This window comes from Balaenoptera physalus (assembly GCF_965194825.1).
Source record: "Balaenoptera physalus genome assembly, chromosome: 11".
Taxonomy (NCBI): domain Eukaryota; kingdom Metazoa; phylum Chordata; class Mammalia; order Artiodactyla; family Balaenopteridae; genus Balaenoptera; species Balaenoptera physalus.
In genome coordinates, this window is record NC_138896.1 from 73267793 (window position 1) to 73295725 (window position 27933).

The 27933-nt window shown below is 42.7% G+C and overlaps 2 protein-coding genes across 5 annotated transcripts in view; both read left to right on the forward strand.

The window, feature by feature from the left end:
• The window catches only part of MAPKAPK3 (MAPK activated protein kinase 3), a 65322-nt gene extending 52252 nt beyond the window's left edge, over window positions 1–13070 (forward strand). Inside the window, exon 12 of the mRNA XM_082414725.1 lies at window positions 1306–13070. Within this exon, the coding sequence (XP_082270851.1) occupies window positions 1306–1362 (57 nt within the window). The 3' untranslated portion in view covers window positions 1363–13070. The remainder of the gene's footprint in view (window positions 1–1305) is intronic.
• A 3539-nt stretch (window positions 13071–16609) lies between these two features.
• Window positions 16610–27933, forward strand: part of DOCK3 (dedicator of cytokinesis 3) — a 390231-nt gene continuing 378907 nt past the window's right edge. For 2 of the 4 annotated variants that reach the window (XM_082414877.1, XM_082414876.1), the window contains exon 1: window positions 16610–16976. In XM_082414877.1, the coding sequence (XP_082271003.1) occupies window positions 16940–16976 (37 nt within the window). In that variant the 5' untranslated portion in view covers window positions 16610–16939. The remainder of the gene's footprint in view (window positions 16977–27933) is intronic. The other 2 variants (XM_082414875.1, XM_082414878.1) reach the window with 2 other exon arrangements.

Here is a 27933-nt window from a genome sequence, read left to right on the forward strand (position 1 = left end):
TCCATGTTCATCACCAGAAGGGATGAGCTCCAAGGAGGGTGGGAGGGTAGACTCGAGAGTGCTGCCCGGCTCCATGTCCTGCCCATGTGTATTATTTTCCTGAGAAAGCTGCACTCTTCATACAGGTCAGTTTGTCACAAAAGCAACTCATATGCACTGGGAAATTGCAGAAAAGAGGGAAAGGTTAACTTCTTGATATATTTTACTCTGGTTTGTTTCTATATGCAATTGTTCTTACATAATTATAACCATGCTGTGAACAGAGTTTTGGGCCTGATTATTTTTCACTGAATGTTACATAATAGACATTTTCCACGTTGATATATAGCTTTCGTTGTTGTTATTGGTTGCATAAAATTATATGCGCTAATGCCATGTTCAATTAATTCATCCCCTACTGGTGGTCATTTGGGTTACTTCCAATATTTAGAGACAGGATTGCATTGTATATCTATGTGTGTGGAGCTTTCCCTGGATCCATTTTTCACAGAACTAACATTATTGGAGTTTGTGATACCCACTTGCCATATTGCTGGTGGGGGGTCAGCTAGACCCACCCTGCTGAGAAACACTACATGAGGCAGGCTACTCTCATATTCCTAACTGCCTACACACTGTCATTTAAAATTTTTCTTTTTATTTGTTGGGCCAAAGAAGGGGTCTCATTGTAGCTTCAAGCTGTCTTTCTTGATGGTTAGAGAAGATGCTCATTTTCCTATACGTTCCCTTACTGGATCTATTTCCCCTCACAAGAGGGAGCAGATCCTATCAATGGATCCACGCTTGTACTTTTCCAGGTGGGCTCTCTGAATGGCTCTCCAGGCCCTGCCAGAGCCATCCCTACCCACTGCAGCAATCCTTAGTGTCTTCCTGGACTGTCCCTTCTCCCCCCACCCCACGCCCCCTCCCCCCACCACCCCAACCAGTTTTCACAGTCACATTCTTCCTCCTGAGGGTCTCACATAGTTCCTGCTGCCCAGTTTTCACTGCCACTCCCAAGGCCAGACCCACATCCCCACATCAGGGAACCATGGAATAATCACAGCAGCTTCTCAGCTTGCTGCACAAATTCTCCTCTAAGCCATCATCAACTTTGTCCCGGCCACTTGCCCTGGATCTGGCAGAGCCTTTGGGAAACATATCTTGACCAACTGACCAATCTTGTCTCTACTGACTGCCAGGAGTTCTGTCATCTGCTTCCACCCACCTGCCGCCTCCCCCAAGGAAATCTCAGGCTCTAGTCACACTGGCCTTGTTACTGCTTTCTACATGTCTTTGCCTCTCCTTTGCTCTGTGCCTTGGTAGGTGAAACCTCCATCAGGAGTACCCCCCTTGGGGCTTCCCTGGTGGTGCAGTGGTTGAGAATCTGCCTGCCAATGCAGGGACACGGGTTCAATCCCTGGTCCGGGAAGATCCCACGTGCCGCGGAGCAACTAAGCCCGTGCGCCACAGCTACTGAGCCTGCACTCTAGAGCCCATGAGCCACAACTACTGAGCCTGTGTGCCGCAACTACTGAAGGCCGCGTGCCTAGAGCCCGTGCTCCGCAGCAAGAGAAGCCACCGCAATGAGAAGCCCAGGCACCGCAATGAAGAGTAGCCTGTGCTCACTGCAACTAGAGAAAGCCCGCGCGCAGCAACAAAGACCCAACTCAGCCAAAAATAAGTAAATAAAATAAATAAATTTATTTAAAAAAAAAAAAGAGTGCCCCCCTTTACTCCTGAGCCGTGTTCGATTAGACTCATCCCTGTGATCTTGCCTCCTTAGCTGAGCCTTCCTGGATTTTTCTGACCTACTTGGCCCCCCAGCCTCTGAATGTCTGTAGCATTTATAGTCTACAGGGACTCTTTCAGAGGGTCCTCAATAAGTAGTCCCTTGTCCCCCACCCAGCTTCTGAAGAACTCGAGAAATAAAAACCCAGATGGAGGCCAAAGTATCACCTTCTTCACTGATGAAAGCTGGGGGGAGGAAGCAGCTTAGTGTGAGGACAAATGGGCCTGTGAACTGAGCCCAGAACTAGGCTGACCTCTTCCCTGTTCCCTAGTCTCACTTGCCCTGGGTGAGTGAGGACTGGGGTATCACAGCCAGTGGGGACCCACACATGGAAGGAAGTGAGAAATCCACCCCTCCCCCACAGTCCATTCCCAGGGAGAAGTGCTAAATCTTGTCTTGAATTATTTTCTAGACACTTTCAGTGGATTTTGTTGCTTCAACTGCATGAGCTCCTCAAGGCTAAGGTATGCATAACTTCTTATCCTCGCAGCGCCTTCGAGTGGGTGAAGAGGACTAGCTTTTAGGAAGCCCCTCCTCCTCCCTTTACACACACCCCAGCAAAGTTTGAAATTCTATTCTGAGGGCCTCATTTCTCTATCAAAGCTGGCCTGAGTCGATGGAGACCCTATGGGAATGGGCAGGGATGTAACCACTGTCATTCACTCAGGCCTCGGTCAAGAGGGTAACAGGCCCTTTCCTGAGGGCAGGCTTCCATGGAGGTGCAGGGCATGGAAGTGCAATTACTCTTGGTGTCCTTGTAGTAGGAATGAGTAGAGAGCCAAACAAGTAGTTGGGATGGCACAGACATGCTTTGCTTAACTCACAATTGTGCTAAGAGTCTCCTTTGGACGTTTACTGGACTGATTGATGAATGATTGGATTGTCCAAGGTCTGGGGGTTTAATTATTTTCAGCTGGGCAGGGGATTCCATGGACAGAGCCAGGTTACAAACCACTGCTCCATTGGCTACTGCTTTCTAGAAGAATTTGAGCCCTCACACAATTTGGAGCCCACCTGGTGATGCTTGGATTCCAGAACTGTGGGTGCACACACATAACTGCACCATGTAGAGTTAGAAAAAGACTTCTCTAAAAATAACCACCGAGGAATATTTAATTTGATAGCAAAACTGTGACTAATGCATGAAACAGAGAGAGTCTGTGTGACAAGACACAGTACAATAATGGGGAGAGATTCATGTTTGACCTTTAAACCAGTGCAAAATCAAACATACCTTAGCCTTGGCAGCTGAGGCTCTAGGGAAACTGGCTATGAGCAGGGGGTATGATGGTCATGGAGGAGAACTGATGGGATATGCGGTTCTCAAGTGTGTTGCATTATGGAAATAGCTCAGGGAAATCAATACCTTTTGGTGTTAAATAGAGAGAAGGGGCTGGGTCTGAGCCAAGTGCTGGCTGGTGAGAGGCGGATGCAGGAGGCCAGCCCAGCTGGATGGGTGATGGAATCAGCTCTTGCAGGCTGGCTTGGAGAAGTAGGTTCCCCAAATGCAAGGAGACCCAGCGTTTCCGGGATGCAATCTGAGCTGATGGGGTAGGAGCAAGGTTCCAGTGTTGAGTGAACAATTACCCTCTGGTAGGCTCTGTGTTGAAAGCTTCCCACGCATTATCCTCATAAGCGTCCCTGATATAGAAGCCGTTATTATTCCCACTTGACAGAGGAGGAAACTGGGGTCACCCAGCTGGGAAGTGTCTGAAGCCGGATGTGAACCCAGAGCCTTTAAACTCTATTTGCTGTTGCTTGGTCACGTACAACTTGAAAAAGCTCAAGGGCTGGCAGCAGCCTTGAGTGACGGGTTAGGGCTGGGGTTGGGGCAGGCTTAGTGTGGGTTGTGGATTTGTCAGGGGCCACCTGGTGACAGGTTCTCAAGAAAAATTGCCATGGCTCTTGGCATGGCAGGTTTCCAGGTCCGAGTCAATTCCACGAGCGTTCCATAATTCATGACTGCATCTGATAAATTCTGATCCATCACCTTCAGTGCTCATTGGAGGACAAAATAGTCTCCGTCTCTTAGAGTTGTTCATCTTCAGTGGCAACACGGTGAGTACTGGTGCTGCTGCTTCCTGGGTCAGGATCTTGCACGTTCTGAGTACTCATTCAAGGTGTGCTCTCAGGAGAGAGTTCTTTAGAGGGTTTTTGTTTTTGTTTTTACGTCCTCTTCTAAACGTTCCTCAAGAAAGAGATTAGAAGTGGTCCCTGATCAGATTCAGGGCCAGTTGCTTCTCGGAATGTTTGGTGATATTCTTTTTAAAGTTTAATTTTTATTTATTTATTTATTTATGGCTGTGTTGGGTCTTCGTTTCTGTGCGAGGGCTTTCTCCAGTTGTGGCAAGCGGGGGCCACTCTTCATCGCGGCACGCGGGCCTCTCATTATCGCGGCCTCTCTCGTTGCGGAGCACAGGCTCCAGATGCGCAGGCTCAGTAGTTGTGGCTCACGGGCCTAGTTGCTCCGTGGCATGTGGGATCTTCCCAGACCAGGGCTCGAACCCGTGTCCCCTGCATTGGCAGGCAGATTCTCAACCACTGCGCCACCAGGGAAGCCCCCTGTTTGGTGATATTCTTTCCCTAGACCCTCAGCATGGGCAGGGCTGTGGGGGACAAGCAAACTGTTGAGGTTGCAGTTGAAGCTGTGGGGCCCCTCCTAGACTCTGGGGGGTGGCTCCGTAGGAGGTAAGTTACTCTTCCCCTTTGAGCCTGGGAGATGAGAGCTGAGCCTCCGCTCAGGTGTGCCACCTTGAGAATTAAGGAAGGATTGGCTCAAAGAGGAGAGGGAAGCCTGGAGTGGTCCTGGGTGGGGAGTGGTTCTGCACATCCTCTGTCGGGTACTCAGAGGATTGGGAGTACACAGTGGTGCCTCTGAGCCCAGCGCTCAAGGGGGTGGGCCTTTGCCTAGGTTTTCCCCCCCAAAAGCCCAGGATCTACTTGAGGGATCTTACATCTTTCATCTCTGCTTCTGACCCAAGGCCTGGCAATGGTTGGTGCCCAAATGTCATGGGACCCAGCAAGGTCCCAAGGCCTGGCCCTGCCTCTCACTCTAGCCACATCTCTCCCCACTCTTCACTTAATTTGCTTGCTCAGTCATCACATCCTGGTTACACTGGCCTTTCCATTCTTCAGAGACATCGAGCTCCTTCCTCACCTGACCTATCTCCCCAAATGCTGCTCCCTCTGCCTAGAGCACATTCTCTCCTACTTTACTTGGCTGATTCGTCTGCATTGTCAAGTTCCAGTTTAAACATCATTTCCTCCAGGAAGTCTTCCCTGACTTATCAAACCAGGTCAGTTCCCTTGGTGGATGCTCCCTTTGTAAGTGTACTCTTCTGTCCTAGTACTTATGTCTCTAATTAGAGACTCGCTTGTGCGATAATTGGTTCAGTGTTTCTTTCCCCCAACTAGACGGTTAAACTCTGTGATGGGAAAGACTGAACATCTTCTGCTCTGGACCTGTTCCATAATAGGTGCTCAATAAATATTTGGTGGATGAATGATTAAAATTTCCCATACTTCGAGGTGAAACGTATGAGGAGCTGGTGGGAACAAAGTCTGAGTTCCCTTTCTAGCCCCAGCCCCACAGCAGTTCAGAGATGGGGTAGGTGGTGCTACACCAAACGGGCTGTTTTGCGCTTAACTCAAGCGAAATGGTAAAGGCATTGCAATTGGTTGCTTTTTAAATGTAGAGAAATTACCTCTGTCCTGATTTGCAATATCTGTGCTATTGTGGGCTGTTTTTCTCTTTTGGGCCTATTTGTATTGGAGCAATAATTTCACCCTTTGGCTACACAGACGTCCAATTAATATTACAAATACGGTCCCATAAAATTCACTTCTTGACATTAGAACGTTTTGTTGCTAATTACTCTCCAAGGTTTTTAATTTCAAGTCCTCCTTGGTGACTTAGTGCAGAAATTCAAGAGCACAGTTATTTCCCCCCAAAGGGAAAGGTGAACTAAGTGATGCCAAGCTTCTATCAACTTGCTCCTCCTCCCGGGGGTATCTTGTTTTTGATTCTATCTCCTTTTACTTTCCTCGCCAGAAAAAAACAACAAACAAACAAAAACCATATTGGAACAAAGATTTATATTTCTGGAAAAAACACTTATTTACTAATGCATTCATTCAAGCAATATTTACCTACTGTGTGTCAGATCCTGTGTGTAAGGCACTGAGGACGCCCAAAAAAAAAAAAAAAAAAAGACTGTTTTCAGGTAGCTCACAGTCTTGAGTGGGCAGGAAGAAGGTGCTGAGGAACCGGTGACATATCCGGAGGTGCTTCCTATGGTGGGGCTCTATAGCTACAGCCCATCCGGAAGTGCCATGTCAGTCTCCAGAGGCTGAAATCAGGGAAGCTTTGGTCACTTCTCATTTGAAAGACCCTGGCTAACTGCAAGGAATCTGCATTTTAATAATATTTTGAATGGGTTGGTAAAATAGGAACAGATGGTTAAAGTTTGTCTTTTAGGGAAAATAATGAAACATTGCATTGCTTAATCTGTCTCTTTTTCACAGTCTTCCCTATCCCCTCCCCACTGCAAAGATATTCAGATGTAACAAAATTTAAAGGAAAATACTAATAGTATCTTAGTCACTTAGGTCTCTTCACCTGAAAGGACCCTAACTTTGTCAGCCATCTCTGTGTTAACCTATTCTGTTAGCCCTTTATTCCAGTGTTACCTCCTGAGAGAAGGTTTCCTAAAAAGTGTTGGTTTGGGGGAACATAAGAGGTGGTGGTGAAGTGAGACTAGCTTGGGTGTCTTTCTGCCATGAAGGAAACCAGCTCTGTAGATGCTTTATTAACCAAAGCAGACCCATTCCTAGATGAACCCAGCAGGGCAGAGCTGGATAACATGTATTATGAGCCTCCTATCCACCTGTCCCTGGGCTACAGATGGGCATAAGCTCTAGATGCAGCACCTCTTGATGAAGAGAAAGCAGAATGTCACTACTATCACCTGCATGTCACTTGGACTTGCCTCAATACCCACTGCATTTCTCTGAAGTTTTTCCAGCATTCTGCTTGGACAGAGCACCAGATGAGATCAACTGAGGGGAGAGGGAATTGAGTGCTGCTCTGGCACCATGGCCAAAAGCTCTTGGGAGAATGAGCAGCAGGTACCACTTACCTACTGCTTGCTGACTTCAGTCATGAGAGCCTCCATCCTGGATAAACATCATCTTTGTGGCCACATATTGTTTTATGAGCTGAGTCATCAGACTGGCTGACTCCTTAAATGCTGCTGTCTGATTCTCCAGGCAGCAGAAAACGAGGAGAGAAGATATGAAGTGTAGCTCATTGAGCTTTGTAGAGGGCCAGTCTCAATTGCCAGAGGTGATGGGGGAGTCATCATTATGGAGTTTGCTTATGTTAAAAAATGGTTGATTAACTTAAGTTCCATTTAGGAGAAAAAGATGATGCTGTCCACATTTCTTGTATGTTACTACAAAATCTGTTTGGTTATGGGCTAATTTTGATAGCCACCAGTCTTAAACAATATCCTGCTGAAAACTTGATTCCTTCTTCACTCGTTTATTATGATGCAGTTTATTATCTGAGGTAATAAGTTCAACCTAAAAGCAATAGTGACATGTTAAGTCCAACTGTTTGCAGACTTCTCTATTTCTTAGATAAATTGCTCCACCATGTTTATCTTTTATATAGCTACTCAGCAACATGTCTCAATGAATTTTTAATTAAAGCCAATGTGCCTATATCAAAGAAATTTACCCTGATTAACTCAAGTTTCTGAATTTGGAGATTTGTGACTTCCTGAAGTAAATTTCGCAGTTCTCTTTTCCATCCTATTTCATTATGGTCTCAGAAAGCATACAGGCAGATCATTCACCCAAGCGTATATGCTGAATTCCTGTTAGGTGGCAGGCGCTATGTTAGTCTCCGTGTCGGGTAAAAATAAGTGAAGAGCAATCTTTACCACTGAAGAAGGAAACAAATGTTTGTCAATGTGCAAGGTGGACATATTTGATCTCTTGGAGGAGGATGGGATGAGTAAGTGCTATAGGAAAAGCCCTCATGGGAGAGCAAAATCCCCTTCAGCCAGAGGCAGTTGGGGAAGCTTTCCTGGGGAAAGCAGCCCTTGGATGGTGAGGAGGATCCATGAGTTTCAAGAGAGGAGAGTACAAGGGCTGAGGGATACTGTATGCAAAGGCCTAGCAAGTCAGGGAATAGCATATGCTTGTGTCTGGAGCTGGGATGGCCCTGGGGCTCTGGGAGAGCAGTTTCCAGGAAGTGACAGGGTCAGAAACCAGACCTTGGGGGACTGAGAGCCAAATAAGTTGTGTTGAAATAAAGGGGTCTGGGGACTTCCCTGGTGGTCCAGTGGTTAAGAATTCACCTTCCAATGCAGGGGATGTGGGTTTGATCCCTGGTCAGGGAACTAAGATCCCACATGCCTGGGGCAACAAAGCCCGTGTGCCACAACTACTGAGCCTGCGTGCTCTAGAGCCCGCACGCCACACCTAGAGAGAAGCCAGTGCACCGCAACTAGAGAAGCCCACGTGCCACAACGAAAGATCCCACATGCCTCAACAGAGATCTCGTGTGCTGCAACTGAGACCCGATGCAGCCCAAAAAAAAAGAAAAAGAAAAAAAGAAAGAAAAATGAAATAAAGGGGTCTGGAGTGGATAATTCTCCTTTGGAGTCAGATAGAGAAAGGAGGGAGAAAGAGGGAATGGGGGATGAGAGTACCAATGGGACAGGTGTACCTGGGACCACAGAAAGATCCTGTGGAGCAGAACAGGGTAAAAATGGGGGACAGGGAGCAACAACGGTGCAGGGGGTTCCTGGGGATCCTGAGTGCCACAGGGGTGGTGGTGAGAACATTTGGAAGAGTGGGTGGAAAGGAAGGGAGGGCAGGGCACTGAGGGTCCTGATTTTCAGAGGCAAGCTGGAAGTCACTTCACATGCTGGGAGGGGTGTGTTTGTGTGGGGTGAGGGTAGATTGAGAGCCTTCTTAGTCGAGTGGACTGAGAGCCTGAGGAAGGGCTCAGAGCAGATGCTGTGGGTATAGGAGAGCAGGTGCATAGTCCTGCTGAAGGCCGGTTTTCCACAATGTGTGCTTTGCCCTTTTGCTTCAACTCAAGACAACTTTCTAAATTTAGTGCAAACAGCAAGACTGTAGGAGTCTGGGACTTATCATATGCTCTCCTTCTCACCTTGGCACCCTTTCTTCTCCCTTTGCCAGTTGGGATTAAAGCCCTCCCACCCCTAAGCTGAAGTGTGCAGTCATGAATTGGGATTGTCTTTGTATGGGGAAGCCATCATCTAAGATGGATTCAGACAAGGAATAGGAGAGTAAACTTTGGGAAAACTAGTTCTTAGGCTCTGAGATTGTCATCACGTATATCAGTCAATGGAGTGGAGCTAGAAGACAAAATAAGAGCTTTTAAAAGGTTGTTCACAGAAGAACGGATAAGTGACCTGTAAGATAAAATAGTGGAAATAACTACTGCAGAGCAGAATAAAGAAAAAAGAATGAAAAGAATTGAGGACAGTCTCAGAGACCTCTGGGACAACATTAAACACACCAACATTCGAATTATAGGGGTCCCAGAAGAAGAAGAGAAAAAGAAAGGGACTGAGAAAATATTTGAAGAGATTATAGTTGAAAACTTCCCTAATATGGGAAAGGAAATAGTTAATCAAGTCCAGGAAGCACAGAGAGTCCCATACAGGATAAATCCAAGGAGAAACACACCAAGACACATATTAATCAAACTATCAAAAATTAAATACAAAGAAAAAATATTAAAACCAGCAAGGGAAAAACAACAAGTAACACACAAGGGAATCCCCATAAGGTTAACAGCTGATCTTTCAGCAGAAACTCTGCAAGCCAGAAAGGAGTGGCAGGACATATTTAATGTGATGAAGTAGAAAAACCTACAAGCAAGATTACTCTACCCAGTAAGGATCTCATTCAGATTTGATGGAGAAATTAAAACCTTTACAGACAAGCAAAAGCTAAGAGAATTCAGCACCACCAAACCAGCTTTACAACAAATGCTAAAGGAACTTCTCTAGACAGGAAACACAAGAGAAGGAAAAGACCTACAATAACAAACCCAAAACAATTAAGAAAATGGTAATAGGAACATACATATCAATAATTACCTTAAATGTAAATGGATTAAATGCTCCCACCAAAAGACATAGACTGGCTGAATGGATACAAAAACAAGACCCATATATATGCTGTCTACAGGAGACCCACTTCAGACCAAGGGACACATACAGACTGAAACTGAGGGGGTGGAAAAAAACATTCCATGCAAATGGAAATCAAAAGAAAGCTGGAGTAGCAATTCTCATATCAGACAAAATAGACTTTAAAAAAAAGACTATTACAAGAGACAAAGAAGGACACTACATAATGATCAAGGGATCGATCCAAGAAGAAGATACAACAGTTGTAAATATTTATGCACCCAACATAGGAGCACCTCAATACATAAGGCAAATACTAACAGCCATAAAAGGGTAAATCAACAGTAAAACAATCATAGTAGGGGACTTTAACACCCCACTTTCACCAATGGACAGATCATCCAAAATGAAAATAAATAAGGAAACACAAGCTTTAAATGACACATTAAACAAGATGGACTTAATTGATATTTATAGGACATTCCATCCAAAAACAACAGAATACACATTCTTCTCAAGTGCTCATGGAACATTCTCTAGGATAGATCATATCTTGGGTCACAAATCAAGCCTTGGTAAATTTAAGAAAATTGAAATCGTATCAAGTATCTTTTCCAACCACAATGCTATGAGACTAGATATCAATTACAGGAAAAAAATCTGTAAAAAATACAAACACATGGAGGCTAAACAATACACTACTGAATAACCAAGAGATCACTGAAGAAATCAAAGAGGAAATCAAAAAATACCTAGAAACAAATGACAAGGAAAACACGATGACCCAAAACCTATGGGATGCAGCAAAAGCAGTTCTAAGAGAGAAGTTTATAGCAATACAATCCTACCTCAAGAAACAAGAAAAATCTCAAATAAACAACCTAAGCTTACACCTAAAGCAATTAGAGAAAGAAGAACAAAAAAACCCCAAAGTTAGCAGAAGGAAAGAAATCATAAAGATCAGATCAGAAATAAATGAAAAAGAAATGAAGGAAATGATAGCAAAGATCAATAAAACTAAAAGCTGGTTCTTTGAGAAGATAAACAAAATTGATAAGCCATTAGCCAGACTCATGAAGAAAAAAAGGGAGAAGACTCACATCAATAGAATTAGAAATGAAAAAAGAGAAGTAACAACTGACACTGCAGAAATACAAAGGATCATGAGAGATTACTGCAAGCAACTCTATGCCAATAAAATGGACAACCTGGAAGAAATGAACAAATTCTTAGAAATGCACAACCTTCCGAGACTGAACCAGGAAGAAATAGAAAATATGAACAGACCAATCACAAGCACTGAAATTGAAACTGTGATTAAAAATCTTCCAACAAACAAAAGCCCAGGACCAGATGGCTTCACAGGCGAATTCTATCAAACATTTAGAGAAAAGCTAACACCTATCCTTCTCAAAATCTTCCAAAATATAGCAGAGGGAGGATCACTCCCAAACTCATTCTACGAGGCCACCATCACCCTGATACCAAAACCAGACAAAGGTGTCACAAAGAAAGAAAACTACAGACCAATATCACTGATGAACATAGATGCAAAAATCTAGCAAAATACTAGCAAACAGAATCCAACAGCACATTAAAAGGATCATACACCATGATCAAGTGGGGTTTATCCCAGGAATGCAAGGATTCTTCAATATATGCAAATCAATCAACGTGATACACCATATTAACAAATTGAAGGAGAAAAACCATATGATCATCTCAATAGATGCAAAGAAAGCTTTCAACAAAATTCAACACCCATTTATGATAAAAACCCTCCAGAAAGTAGGCATAGAGGGAACTTTCCTCAACATAATAAAGGCCATATATGACAAACCCACAGCCAACATCATCCTCAATGGTGAAAAACTGAAACCATTTCCACTAAGATCAGGAACAAGACAAGGTTGCCCACTCTCACCACTATTATTCAACATAGTTTTGGAAGTTTTAGCCACAGCAATCAGAGAAGAAAAAGAAATAAAAGGAATCCAAATTGGAAAAGAAGAAGTAAAACTGTCGCTGTTTGCAGATGACATGATACTATACATAGAGAATCCTAAAGATGCTACCAGAAAACTACTAGAGCTAATCAATGAATTTGGTAAAGTAGCAGGATACAAAATTAATGCACAGAAATCTCTAGCATTCTTATACACTAATGATGAAAAATCTGAAAGTGAAATTAAGACAACACTCCCATTTACCATCACAACAAAAAGAATAAAATACCTAGGAATAAACCTACCTAGTGAGACAAAAGACCTGTATGCAGAAAACTATAAGACACTGATGAAAGAAATTAAAGATGATACAAACAGATGGAGAGATAGACCATGTTCTTGGATTGGGAGAATCAACATTGTGAAAATGACTCTACTACCCAAAGCAATCTACAGATTCAATGCAATCCCTATCAAACTACCACTGGCATTTTTCACAGAACTAGAACAAAAAATTTCACAGTTTGTATGGAAACACAAAAGACCCCGAATAGCCAAAGCAATCTTGAGAAAGAAAAACGAAGCTGGAGGAATCAGACTCCCTGGCTTCAGACTATACTACAAAGCTACAGTAATCAAGACAGTATGGTACTGGCACAAAAACAGAAATATAGATCAATGGAACAGGATAGAAAGCCCAGAGGTAAACCCACGCACATATGGTCACCCTATCTTTGATAAAGGAGGCAAGAATATACAATGGAGAAAAGACAGCCTCTTCAATAAGTTGTGCTGGGAAAACTGGACAGGTAAATGTAAAAGAATGAAATTAGAACACTCCCTAACACCATCCACAAAAATAAACTCAAAATGGATTAAAGACCTAAATGTAAGGCCAGACACTATCAAACTCTTAGAGGAAAACATAGGCAGAACACTCTATGACATAAATCACAGCAAGATCCTTTTTGACCCACCTCCTAGAGAAATGGAAATAAAAACAAAAATAAACAAATGGGACCTAATGAAACTTAAAAGCTTTTGCACAGCAAAGGAAACCATAAACAAGACGAAAAGACAACCATCAGAATGGGAGAAAATATTTGCAAATGAAGCATCTGACAAAGGATTAATCTCCAAAATTTACAAGCAGCTCATGCAGCTCAATATCAAAAACACAAACAACCCAATCCAAAAATGGGCAGAAGACCTAAATAGACATTTCTCCAAAGAAGATCTACAGATTGCCAACAAACACATGAAAGGATGCTCAACGTCATTAATCATTAGAGAAATGCAGATCAAAACTACAATGAGATATCATCTCACACCGGTCAGAATGGCCATCATCTAAAAATCTACAAACAATAAATGCTGGAGAGGGTGTGGAGGAAAGGGAACCCTCTTGCACTGTTGGTGGGAATGTAAATTGATACAGCCACTATGGAGAACAGTATGGAGGTTCCTTAAAAAACTAAAAATAGAACTACCATACGACCCAGCAATCCCACTACTGGGCATATACCCTGAGAAAACCATAGTTCAAAAAGAGTTATGTACCAAAATGTTCATTGCAGCTCTATTTACAATAGCCAGGACATGGAAGCAACCTAAGTGTCCATCATCAGATGAATGGATAAAGAAGATGTGGCACATATATACAATGGAATATTACTCAGCCATAAAAAGAAATGAAATGGAGGTACTTGTAATGAGGTGGATGGAGTTAGAGTCTGTCATACAGAGTGAAGTAAGTCAGAAAGAGAAAAACAAATACAGTATGCTAACACATATATATGGAATCTAAGGAAAAAAAAAAAAAGGCCATGAAGAACCTAGTGGCAAGATGGGAATAAAGACACAGACCTACTGGAGAATGGACTTGAGGATATAGGAAGGGAGAGGGGTGAGATGTGACAGGGTGAGAGAGTGTCATGGACATATATACACTACCAAATGTAAAATGGATAGCTAGTGGGAAGCAGCCGCATGGCACAGGGAGATCAGCTCGGTGCTTTGTGACCACCTAGAGGGGTGGGATGGGGAGGGTGGGAGGGAGGGAGATGCAAGAGGGAAGAGATATGGGAACATATGTATATGTATAACTGATTCACTTTGCTATGGGGCAGAAGCTAGCACACCATTGTAAAGCAATTGTTGTTCAATAAAGATGTTTTTAAAAAAAAAAAACTACAATGAGATATCATCTCACACCAGTCAGAATGGCCATCATCCAAAAATATACAAACAAATAAATGCTGGAGAGGGTGTGGAGAAGAGGGAACCCTCTTGCACTGTTGGTGGGAATGTAAATTGATACAGCCACTATGGAGAACAGTATGGAGGTTCCTTAAAAAACTAAAAATAGAACTACCATACGACCCAGCAATCCCACTACTGGGCATATACCCTGAGAAAACCATAATTCAAAGAGAGTCATGTACCAAAATGTTCATTGCAGCTCTATTTACAATAGCCAGGACATGGAAGCAACCTAAGTGTCCGTCGACAGATGAATGGATAAAGAAGATGTGGCACGTATATACAATGGAATATTATTCAGCCACAAAAAGAAACGAAATTGAGTTATTTGTAGTGAGGTGGATGGACCTAGAGTCTGTCATACAGAGTGAAGTAAGTCAGAAAGAGAAAAACAAATACCGTACGCTAACACATATATATGGAATCTAAGGAAAAAAAAAATGGTCATGAAGAACCTAGGGGCAAGATGGGAATAAAGATACAGACTTACTAGAGAATGGACTTGAGGATATGGGGAGGGGGAAGGGTAAGCTGTGACAAAGTGAGAGAGTGGCATGGACATATATACACTACCAAACGTAAAATAGATAGGTAGTGGGAAGCAGCCACATAGCACAGGGAGATCAGCTCGGTGCTTTGTGACCACCTAGAGGGGTGGGATAGGGAGGGTGGGAGGGAGGGAGACGCAAGAGGGAAGAGATATGGGAACATATGTATATGTATAACTGATTCACTTTGTTATAAAGCAGAAACTAACACACCATTGTAAAGCAGTTATACTCCAATAAAGATCTTTAAAAAAATCAATTTCCTTTTTAAAAAAAAGGTTGTTCAGAAGGTCTGTATAACTTGGCATCTCTTGCTGGATAGCTCCCTGGAGAAAACTTTGTGGGAATGTGGCTTCATTCCGCGGTAAACATTCCATGGTGGCCATTGGGCAGGGGTCTATCTTCCTGGAATAGTCAGCTACATAAATAAGGATATGTCTTTTATTATGTTCTTGGATCAAAAAAAATATATATCTAGCTATTGAGAAACTCAGTCATTTACGGAACATGTTCCAGGGGCAGGAGTGGGCAGCCTTCACTGGTGGGAGGAGGAGTCTATAGGTCAGGAGTCTGTGGCAATAATCCAGGTGAACACAATCAGGCCTGGGAGGAGTTACCAATCATAAAGAATATTGTGAATGAAGAATCAACAAGATCTGTTGATTACCAAGATATTCTTGTATTAGTCTTGCTTCCTATTCAACAAGTGTGTCAAGTGCTGGGCTGCATCATGATGGACCAGAAAGGTGACTTTAGCCTGGAGCTTGCCTTTTGGAGCTGACAGTCTTATAGGAAAAGTAAGGCACAAAGGCACACAGCTTGAATCCCAGGCAAAAGAAGGATCCAGTCTGCTAGCTGCAGGATCAGGGAAGGTTTTCTGGAGGTGAGGCCTTGAGCTGGGCTTTGTAGAGTGGGGGTGTCCAAGACTGATAGTGAGGGATGACACCAGGATTTTGACTTGGTAGTGCTGGTGACAGAATTGTACAGATCTGCTGGTATTAGGGCTAGGAACACCATGCAATCCAGATGTAGGTGGAAATGAGAAGTCCTGCAGTTGCCAGGACTTTCCTGGTCTTTGAGCGGTTGACCTAGGGTCACAAGGTGATATTTGCAGGCCTAAGAGTGAATGGATTCTTGAGGAGAGGAAGGAGAAAAGTTTCGGAACCGAACCGGAAACTCAGGATGGCCTGTAAGGCAGAGACCTAGGAGCAGCAGAGGCGGTGCCCAGGGCAGGAACAGCACCTCCCTCCCGCCCCCTACTCCCCCTTCCCCCAACCCAGTGAGCAACTGCTTCCTTACTAGGAAGCCTGCAGTGATTGTTCTGGCCCCAAACATTTACTACGCAGGCCAACTCATCGAAACAAGAACCAAGGAGGCGCTAGCGGCTTCGGCCTAGGAGGAGTCCCAGAGACCTAAGAGCGAGGGGCACGAGTATGCCCCACTTGGTTCTCCCGCGGCGACCTCACCCTGCGGGCCCTGGCGCTGCTCAGGGTGGCTCCTGGGACCTTTCCAGGGATGGGGTCGTGACAGCGCCGTGGATGACACCTGGATGGGTCTTAAAACTGTATCCTTCCCTCCTTTCCCTGCTCCCGTCTCCGACCGGCGGATCTCGCAGGGAATCTCGGCGTGCCTGGCAGGAGGCACTGGACGCCGAAGCCCAGGGGGTCCGAGGGCCTCCCACCTGCCCAGCCCCGCCTCCTCCAGCGCTTGCTGCCGCCCGGGGCCTTGGGCCTAAGAGCCAGTCCTGACCCCGGCGGGGCCATTCAATCGCCTCTCGTGGATTTCCCTCCGCTGCCGCGCGGCGGTGGCGACACGTGGGTTCGCGCGCGGGCTCGGGCGGCGCGAGCCCGGGCAGCGCGAGCCCCCGCGCGCCTGGAAGCGGCGCATGCGCGGGCGTCCTGCGAGCCCGCTGAGGCGAGCCGAATCGCGGCGGCGCCGGGAGCCGAGCAGCGGAGCTGTGAGGAACGAGCGGTGGCGTGAGAACGGCAGGGACTGACAGGTGGCAAACCCTCGCCCGCGCTGATCGGGTTTGCTGGGGCGCCCGCGGAACCTGGCGGTCCGGGCGTGGCGGCGGTGGCATCCCAGACGGCCTGTGAGGGATGCGCCGCCCACTGCCCTGCGCCGCCTGACCGCCCCCGCCTCGCCTCGCGGTGCGCCACAGCCGGGCCCGCGGCCGTCCCCGCCGCGCTGTCGCCGGGCCGCCGCCGCGCCCGCGGGGTCGCGCCCGGCCCGGCCATGTGGACCCCCACGGAGGAAGAGAAATACGGCGTAGGTAGGTGAGGCTCCGGCCTGGCCGCGGCGGGCGTTCGGGGGACGCGCCCTTGCTCTCGGCCTCGCGCCGGCCCCGCCTCGATTCGCGCCCGCGCGCCTCCCGCCGCTGCCCGCAGGCTGCGCGGCCTCGGCGCGGGGTGTGCGCGGGGTGTGTGCGGGGTGGGGGCGGCGCGGGCGCGAGGTGCGGGGGTGGGAGCGGGTCCCTGGGCGTGGGGAGGGCGGCAGGGGGCGCTGGCAGCGCGGCCTCGGCAGATGCGGCCGGAGGGAGGGGTGGGCAGGGCCCCAGCGGCTCCCCGAGGTTTTTGGTGTGGGGCACAGGGCAGTTTCACGCAAGAAGCCAAATCCTGGGAACCTGTTTTCTCCTTTCTCAAACCTCAATTTTAGTGAGTTTCTGCACCTGAGTTGATAAGCCCGCTGACTCTTTATTTTTAGAGTGGAGCCTTAGAAAAAAAAAAAGGGATAAAATACGTTGACATCATTTTCCCAGTTCAGAATTTTGCAGACATTTGACTGGAAATGTTTGATCCGTTTTAGTTTGTTTTGCCTTCAATATTATAAATAATTATTACTTAAAATAGGAAGTGTTTTTGCACATGTCCCAATGTTTAGTGTATATTACAGTCACGGTTTTGTTAAGAAACAAACGAACCCGTTTTTAGATGAGACCATTATTCCTCTTAGAATCCTCTTTTTATCTGTCACAAGTGTTAAACTCCAGAAGCTAAATAATTCTTATAGTACTCAACTTCTTTAAAAAGCATATTCAATAATTTAAGGGATTGAATATTAGTTTTACTTTTATGGTGTTAGTGTTTTGTGGTGATTACATGAGAGAGGAGTTCAGCCACACTGCATTATTGTAAGTCACCTGTCATTCAGTTAGAAACAGATAGAAAAATGAGTGTACAGGTTTTTTTTCCGCCTAAGTTTTAATGGAAAATTTTAGATGGGGAAATCTGTCTAAACATAGGCTTTTGTTTCCCATGTTTACTGCAGCTCAATCAAGGTTTAGTTCACAGTTCACTACAAAATAACTTTTAAACTGTCAGTGGTAACAAACGTTTAGGAATACCATCAGGCAAATTATGTGGAAACTGAATGTATTTAAATTTAAGGACCTGCTGAGAGATCTGTGCTGGTAGAAAATCTTGTTTTGAAAGGTAACTTTCTGAAGTTTTTAATTAGCTATGCTCTAAGGGCATAATGATACAGGCTAGGATGGAAGTGATAAAAGGAGCCCTAGTGCTAGAGTCTCTGTTGAAATGGGATTGGGAAATGATGTGAAGAGCCGGGATTCACCTCTGGGAACATTTTATCCTTTCTCTTAGAGTATTCCCTAAATACTAAATACATTTTGTGATGTGAAGAGTTGATGGTTTATCTTTTCCGTAACTTGCTCTCAGACCTGCTTAACTCGAATAACAAATAATTGATGTGAAAGTGGTCAACTGTCCAGTGGCAGTTTAATTGTGATAATTTCTTTCCTGCCGGGTTGGAACCTATGAGTAGTGGAATTGGCAGATTTCTGAGTCCTGGCTTCTCTTTACTGGTGTTATGGGCAAGTTATTTAACATCATTTTCTTAATGTGTAAATTGGGGATAATATTTACCTACAGGGTTGTGAAAATCAAATGAGAGCATACCAAATGCTTAATAAATGTTAATTTCTCCTTTTCCCCTTAGTACAGTACTTAGAGTAATAACATCACTAGGCATTTCCTCAGGTGTGTTGGTTCTGAGATGGAGGCAATGCAGGGTAATCAAGATAGGCATATGTGAATCTCAAAGCACTAGGATTTGGTGTGTGATTTACTCAGGAAGATGGAAGGAAATTTTTGCATTCCTTGGACTGTGGGTTTAGCTTTAGAAAAATTTTTTCCTGTGGAGGGGTACAGCATTGGGCACAGGGTAGGATTTAAATGCTTGTTAAATGAGAGAGACAGTTATTCTGAAAACATTAGCAGCTGTGATTTAGTGTAATTTATTTGCCCTTTCTGCCAAACAAAGAAAGTCTCCATCATCTTCTCTCACAGCTTTCTTCTACTATCCCTTCCTCAGCTATGGTCTAAAAGTTCTTGTGTAGATTGTTCACACTCAGAATATGTTTTTTCCATAAGTATTTCAGGGTTACACTCCTAGGCCTTTCCATAAAAGCCAGTTCAGTCTATAAAGAGCCTAAATATTGTACTTACAAAGAGAAAAATAGTCAATTAAAAATGGTATGTTAGCTGCATTGTTTAATTGTTAGCTTGAAAATCTAAACATTGGACTTCTCTGGTGGTGCAGTGATTAAGAATCCGCCTGCCAATGCAGGGGACACGGGTTCGAGCCCTGGTCTGGGAAGATCCCACATGCCACACAGCAACTAAGCCCATGTGCCACAACTACTGAGCCTGCGCTCTAGAGCCCGTGAGCCACAACTGCTGAGCCTGCATGCCACAACTGCTGAGCCCGCGTGCCACAACTACTGAAGCCTGCACGCCTAGAGCCTGTGTTCTACAACAAGAGAAGCCACTGCAATGAGAAACCTGTGCACTGCAACGAAGAATAGCCCCCACTCGCTGCAACTAGAGAAAAGCCCACGTGCAGCAATGAAGACCCAACACGGCCAAAGATAAAATAAATAAAGAAAGAAAGAAAGAAAGAAAATCTAAACATTATCATTATTCCTATGAGAAAATATTTCAGATTTCAACTTTGATTTTTATGAGCAGCATGGAGCACAGATTTCTATCTCTGCTTGCTAACCCATAATCCTTACAGCAAGGAGGGAAAACATATCTTTTTCCCACCAATTTGTGTAAATTGCTTGGATGTTGGTGAGGGAAGGAGTCCCCTGTTGCAGCAGTGCAAAGGAGTTTTTCGCAGTGCAGCTGTTCATCTGTATTTGACATTAGTAAGGTTTTTGAGATCATGTAGTAATATCTTAATGCCTTTAAAATTTTTTATGATATAAAAATTCTGTACAAGTTATAACACTTTCAAATTATTTGATTTATTTGCTTAGGACTAGGCAATATCTGAGCTTCCCTTTCCATTGTAATATTCTGTGATTGAGTTTAGAGGGAGGGGAGGAAACTACCCTTTTTTGAAGATCAGTGATGGACCAGTCAGTGTGCTGGGGATTCTCACTTATGTTATACCATGTAGATCCCCAGAGCAGTCTTAATGTTATCTTCATTACACAGATGATGAAATTGGATCTCAGAGGTTGTTAATCCTTTTTTGTCCTTTAACAATTAAATATTCCCCTTAATTTTCTTCTTGGCAATGGGCAATATTTTGCCATATACTTGACTCTCTTACTGTACTTCTCTAGTATCACAAGGAGCTGTTCTTTACTGAACCCTTTTAGCCTGTGTTCTGACTCCTTATGTCTCTTCCTCTTAGAGATTCTCTGCTTTTCTTTCTGTTGCCATAAATGCTTGGAAAGTCCTGCATCTTACCATTCTTTATTTTACCTTTTCAAGAAGCTTCCTATTCTAGAGTGAATTAGGTGAGAAAAATCCAACCATTTTTGTGAAACACCTGTCTTTTCCCATATTGACTGCACCCAAACTACCAAATATAGAAACTGAAGACCAAGGAAATACTTTTCCCATCCTCTAACAGCAGCAGCGGTAAACACCACCAACAAATGAAACAAGAGTTTGTAATTAAATTCCTAGAATAGAATAGCAGCAGAGGTTTGAGTACATGTGTATTAGTTTGGCATCTTAACAGTGAAAGCTGCTTCATAATGTCATCTTGTTTATTCTGCTCTCCTGAGGTAAATTTTGTAATAATTCAGAGCATTTATTGCTTATTTTTTTCTAATCCCCACTTAGCAGACCATGAAAAAATTTCCTCATTACCAACCAGATTACCTTCTATTTTAGTTTTGTAATGTCATATTTATTTTTTTTCTAATTTAAAAACAATGCATATTTTCTGCCTTACTTTTACCTGATTTCCTTCTGCTTGATTTTCCCCAGATAGGAAAAAAAAAAAACAAACAACACTTAAAAAAAGCCCTGAATCCTTAAAAGAAATTTAACTTCTAATGATCCTGTGGTGCAGAGGCATATGAAGGTGGGAAGGGAATAGGTCCATGAAACCACATCTGAAAGAACCAGTGTTCACAAAATTTCACTAAATCTGTTGGTAAATGGGCTACACCTCAGTGAAATAGTGCAAGGGCAGTGGGCTCTTTAGTTACTTGCTCTGTAAGGAAATCCCAGCCTTTGAAGCCTTGGAAAAGGCCCTATATCTTTATCTCTCAGAGGTAAAGGCATCCACTAGGGGTAGAGAAGACGTCATAAACCCAGGACTTTATTTTGCCCTGAAAAGTGAGGATGTGCTTGATGTTTTATGATCAGGGGTTTAGTGTTTACAGGGAACTTCCACATCATGATTCTGCTTGAGCTTTACACCATAAAGCTCCTTTTTTTTTTTTTTTTTAAAACAGATGACAAAGAAACTTTAACTGAAAGAAATTAAGTGACTGATCTAAGATACTTAAGCCAACTAAGTGCCGATTTGAGATTTCAACCTAGGACTTTGGGATTCTAATACACAGCTGCTTTCATTAACACCATGTTGCCTCTGAAAAGAATTTGTCGGCAGTGTATGTCTCTGGCTCAAAAAATAAGGCCTTTTTAACAGACTTCAAATTTAAATTGGATAGTTATATTTAAGGAATTTTATTTCTGTATTAAACATTTTTATAAGACTACATAGTATTTATCGTTCTGCTTCTGAATATATGATTTGCATTGCTGATGAGTACAGATTCAAGGCATGACAATTCATAAGGCAGGTTTTTAACAGCCTTGAGGAGTATGTTGGGTACTTTTGCCCTCTTTTAAAGACGTTGTTAGTAGGGAAGAAAGAAGTTGATTTCAGCAAACATTTATTGAGTGCCTTCTTAAACCGAGATGGCTTTGTTTTGATCTGCCATTCTGTAAAGCAAGCAGGAAATAATCAGCAGGAAATGATCAATATTTTAACAGGATAGTCAATATGCAGCAATATTCTATAGACTATTCAAATGTTATGGTTAATTTTATCATGCAGTGTTATGAGAGAATATGCTTTAGAAACATAAAGCTTAATTGTAAACATGACACCCTTTTCTATCATTTTTAGACACATTCTAAAGCATGATGTCTCAAAAGAATGGTCATTGAGGTTGAAAGTGCTTTATATTCATACTATACTTTTATATTGGTGCTGAATTTCAATTTTTAATAGTTTGTATTATGATTTTTTTTTGAATTCTTGTGTCTTTATTCTTGAAGATAAGAATGATCTGAATTTATTTCCAATGTGTAAGCATTATTGGATATGCTATATTAGGGCTTTATTCCAATGTTGTACTTTTACCATAATGAACACATCTGTTTATTATGATTATGCTCTAAAGACTCTTGTATACCCCCTCTTGATAGATTTTGTATAGAAAAGCAAGATTTTTTTTCCACATAAAGGTTCTGGGAACTTTAAAATTTTTTTCATAAGTACGTTGCCAAATTATTTTAACTGTGGCCCAAGTAACTACAGTTGACTTGCTATATCACACATTAGGATACTCTAGTAAGGATAATTACTATGTTGGGAAATGTCGTTCAGAAACTTCCTGTTTTTCTACTTATCTACAATGGAATAAAATCTCAACCTCCTGCTTCCATCTGTTTCTCCCTCTCTCTTTAGAACTCATTCATGAGCTCTTGTTGATTGATGAATGAGAACAAAAATTGATGGAAGAATTAATGTATGATAAACGCAGAACTTTATATTACAGACTTAGTATCATACTTTGACCTTTCTTCAAATACATCTAGTGACAGTGCCCTCACCACTTTTTGAGACAGCCCATTTTATTGTTAGACAGCTGTGATGAGAACATTCTTCCTTGTTGAATAGACTCCTTGTAATTTCTTATAAGTTTGTGTTCTGTGTTTACATATAAGTAACTTCCATCATAGCCCTTCAGTAATTCATAAAATTTTAGTATTGTAAGGGATCTTAGAGATAATATGGTTTAAGGCTCCAGAGCTAAGTAAGGCCAGTGGAATAGCTAACATTCATTAAGTGTTTACTGTGTGCCCAGCACTTGCATGTTATGGCTCAAATTTGCATTTTCAGCCTCATCTGCTGACTTGCTTGTGTTTTACACTTTAGCCAAACTGAACTTTCCCCAAGTCCTTCTGTCTGGACTTAATTATACCAGTGCTGCCGTGTACCAGGACTGTTTGCCATCTATTAAACACTTCTTGTTATTTGCTGCATCATGTCTCTGTTCATATTCTTTCTCTGTGGGGTGCCTCCCCCCGCCCCATCGTCATCTCTCAGATTCTTTCCTATCTGTTAAGGCTTCTATCATGTATTACTGTCTTTGTAAATCTTTTTCTAGACCCTTGACCATACCCCTTTCTTTCTCCAACCAGATAGATTTTATTCTATGATACTTTATATCTTACAGTGGTATATTTATTCTATCCTCTTCCATTAGATTAATGTCCTTCCAACTTTTGACTACGATCTACAATAAGAAATACAATTAAAATTATTATCTCTTATGTGTGTATGTTTATACTATACACACACATGAAAAAGTTAAACAAAAGTTTCATGGTATAGTATTTTGTAGAGTGTACTCTGATGTTTCTATTCATTTCTATTTCATTAAAAAATATTGGTGGCAGCTCAATTGATTTTTTGACCCATGGTTAACTCTGATTTAGGCTATAAACTCTTAAAAAGTAGGGATTGTGCCATATTTACAGCTGACCCTTGAACAATGCAGCGGTTGGAGCGCCAGCCCCTCACACAGTCAAAAATCTGTGTTCCGCTATTTCTGCCTCAAAAACAAAGGAGATGATAAAATGACTCACCCAAGGGCAGGAAGCTGAAACAGTTTGGATGGAATCAGAACTGAAACCCTAGTTCTTTTGATTCCACATATTGTGATCTCTAATTAAATGCAAACTTTTCCCCATGCTTAGTTAATTTAAAGATCTGTAACATGAAAATACAGGTTCTATATTTATTGAAAAAAATTGTGTATAAATGGACCTGCATAGTTCAAACCTGTGTTGTTCAAGGGTCAACTGTATCTTTGTGTTCTTGACAGACATAACTCAGTACCAGGCATGTAGAAGGTTTTATACATGTATTTTAGCATTGAATTGGATATTTTTTGTTAATGTGGTATAAAGCCTGATATTCGGAGACTTTTGAGCTGCCATTTCACACTAATTACTCATACTGGTTTTGTAACAGCTAAACTCTAGATTTTATTTCATATTAACTGAAGTAAAGCTAGATCTCCATCCTGAATGTGTGCTATTGATAATAAACATAAATGTAAAATTTAGTTTCATTTAAAAAAGATTTTACATTTATTTTCATTACATTTCATTGAGGGGGAGCATATTTGGCTTGCCACTGTTGGTCCTAAATGGGGGGTGGGCTCTCTGTATTTGGCTCATTAATACAACTTGTCAAGTCTTTTTTGTAGCTTGAGTTTGTCATCCCACATATTATTATCTTTTCCTTGAAGTTTCACCTACACAGTTGATAAACCTGTCTTCTGTCCTTTTCCAAGTGGCTGATAAAAATGTTGAACAGAATAGGAAAAAAATTTCATTACCTAGAGGGAAGTGTCCAGTTTATAAAGGAGTAGATTTTATTATGTTGTGTTTTGAATGCAAATTATCAGGATGACTTACTGAATGCTTCATGACAGTGCCAGCTGTGCCACCTTTGTGAACCTGATAGTGTTCGGGGTTAGGATGTGTTCCTGGCCAGACTGTGGTCTATGGCCAAGGAGGAAGGATGCTGCTGAAGTCTGTGTGGCCTTACTTTTAAGTGTGGGGAGTGATAAAGATATATTAGCATTAAAAAGATCTGAAGTCCATTTTCATCTTCATGTATAGGAGGAAGGGTGGCACGAAACTTTTCTTGAGTTTTGTTTCTGATGTTCTTTCCACATTCCCTACACTTTAGATATGCTGGACAACTCACCCTTTTCCAGACAAGCCTAAAACTCTCCTACCTTTGTCGCTTTGCTTGGTTGTTATAATATGACAGGAATGCAATGACTACCTTTCTCTGCCTGGGAAATGCCACCTTAAAAAGCTGAAATGTCGGGGGCTTCCCTGGTGGCGCAGTGGTTGAGAATCTGCCTGCCAATGCAGGGGACATGGGTTCGAGCCCTGGTCTGGGAAGATCCCACATGCCGCGGAGCAACTGGGCCCGTGAGCCACAATTACTGAGCCTGCGCGTCTGGAGCCTGTGCTCTGCAACAAGAGAGGCCGCGATAGTAAGAGGCCTGCGCACCGCGATGAAGAGTGGCCCCTGCTTGCCACAACTGGAGAAAGCCCTCGCACAGAAACGAAGACCCAACACAGCCATAAATAAATAAAAAAAAAAAAAAAAAAAAAAAGCTGAAATGTCATCTTCTCTTTGATGCCTTCCCCAGCTCTGCCCAATAAGAAGCATTGCTTCTTGCTCCTACAGCAGTTGGTACCAACCTCTAGTATGGCACTTACCCGGTTAGATCATGCTTAATTGCATGTCTTTGCCTCAGGGGATTGAGCTTCTCGAGGACAAGGAACTTTGTCTTCGTGTTTGTAACCCCAGGACCTAGCACATAGTGAGGGATCAATAAATGCTTAATTAGGAGTCCAACCTAGTGAAAAGTTTTATTTTGCTTTGTTAATCCTGATAGTATTTTATTTTTTTAAATTTATTTATTTATTTATTTAGGCTGCACTGGGCCTTTGTTGCGGCACATGGGCTTCTCTAGTTGCAGCGCGCGGGTTTAGTTGCAGCATGTGGGATCTTACTTCCCCGACCAGGGATTGAACCTGGGCCCCCTGTGTTGGGATGGCGGAGTCTTAACCACTGGACCACCAGGGAAGTCCCCCTGATAGTATTTTAAAAGGCAGGCTGTAAGTCTAATAATATTTAGTTGTTAGAAATCTGTGACATCATGAATACACTTTTTTTTCCTCAGCCTTTCTCTTTCTTGAGTCTGTTAGGAAGGTTTACTGCCTGTGGCTGAGTTGAGATGACTGATTTTCGGTGGGAGCCTTAGGATTCCAGTATGAATCCATCTCACCTAGAGTTTCACAGTTATCACAACAGTGATTCAGGAAATTTGTAGCAGGTAATTGGGATGCCGCTTGAATTTACCCCAACAGTACCTCTTTCGTTTGACACCTTTGGGGAAGCCGTATTTTGGATGAGTGACTTTTCCATAGAACTCAAGGTTAAACCTTTAAAAGCACCAAGAAAATATTTTTTTGTTGGATTTTTTTATAGTAAAAGATAATATGTTCCATTCTTCCCTGTACTGAATTCAATATTGAATACATTTGAGCTTTTTCTGTGTAACATTTCCTCTCTGATTACATAAGATATATATTCATTATAGACATGTCAATAACTATAGAAAAATACACAAAAAAGAAAATAAGGGTGATATCTTATTTTTGTTACCCAGACATAACCCCTCTCAACACACTGGCATATCTTTCCAGTCTTTTTTTCTGATGCAGGCATTTAAAATAAATTTAGGACTATACTGTTTATATTGTCATTCAGTATTTTATTTTATTTTACTTTTAAAACTCAAGTAATTTATTTATTGGCCATGCAGCATGTGGGATCTTAGTTCCCTGACCAGGGATCAAAACCACGCCCCTTGCAGTGGAAGCATGGAGTCTTAACCACTGGACCACCAGGGAAGTCCCAACAGTCTTTTATTTTAAATCTGTTACACTATGAACATTTTCTTATGTCTGGAATGTCATTGTTTTAATGACTGCTGTTCCATTAGGTACTATATTAGGTACTATAATTTACCTAATCTCCTACTTCTGAGCAGTTGGTCGTTAGGAATTAACTATTGCCAGGACAGTGAGGGTACTTGTTTCTCTGCACCCTTGTCAGTATAGGGCATTATTTTCTCCACAAATTTGCATCTTCAAAAATTTCAAAATTGATACATGCTTAAGAGGAATAAATTCTCAGGCATTACAAAAATAAAGTATCCTGTACTACCATTTCAACTTCTTGGGCATCATTTGTTTAATTGAACTTTCTGACTATTTGATATTGTTAATACAAATAAGTGATTATGACTTTAATACAGTGATACTTGTTTGCTTCCTCACTGAAATCCCTGGGAAGATCACTAATTCCAGTTAGTGGTTCTCTTGTTTGTTTGTTCCTTTTCTCATCTGGCTGTGATGCTCTCTGGGAATTTGGTGGTGGTGGTGGTGGTCGGGGAGGGGGGATATGTGAGACTCTTCGACTCACTATCAGTGACTTGAAATGGTATTTTTGTTTTGTTTTGGTATTCTTTCTATCTCTGTACATTTCTGTTCTCTGTAGCTACTTCCAGTATCATTCGTTTCCTTTTCCTATTTGCCAGCCACTCTTTGCTGTTTGCTTCTTTCCCCAGCCATACCTTTCCAAGCTAGACCCGAATTGAACTTGTTCAAGGGAAACTGGGTAATCAACTCTATGAAAAACTAAAGTGGCTCCTTTCCTTTCTATTGGAGTGAAATTCAGTGCCTTTATGAAAAACTTAGACCTATTAAAAGAACTTTCTGACTCATGGCCAGGGCTGGGCTCTGTAGGAATGCCTGGCTTTGGAACAGAGGCAGTGCTCTGGGAGTGATAGAGCCTAATGCAGATTTGCTCCATGCAGAGCAGTTTCCCCTCTGGGTGGCTGCATGTAGGTATGATGTCTGGTACTGCTGCAGCCATCTTCTTATCATGAAGAAAGCCAGGAAGGGGGAGGGGGATTTGTTTTGCTTTTTGGTATGGGAAAGGGAAGAAGCACTTAGGGGTGCTTGGACCATTATGGATGGAGGGAAGGACCTGTTTGAAAAGAAAAACTTTTGATACATTTAAACATACTGAAATATTTAAGCTCTGATAAGACAATGGTGTATGATTGTAGA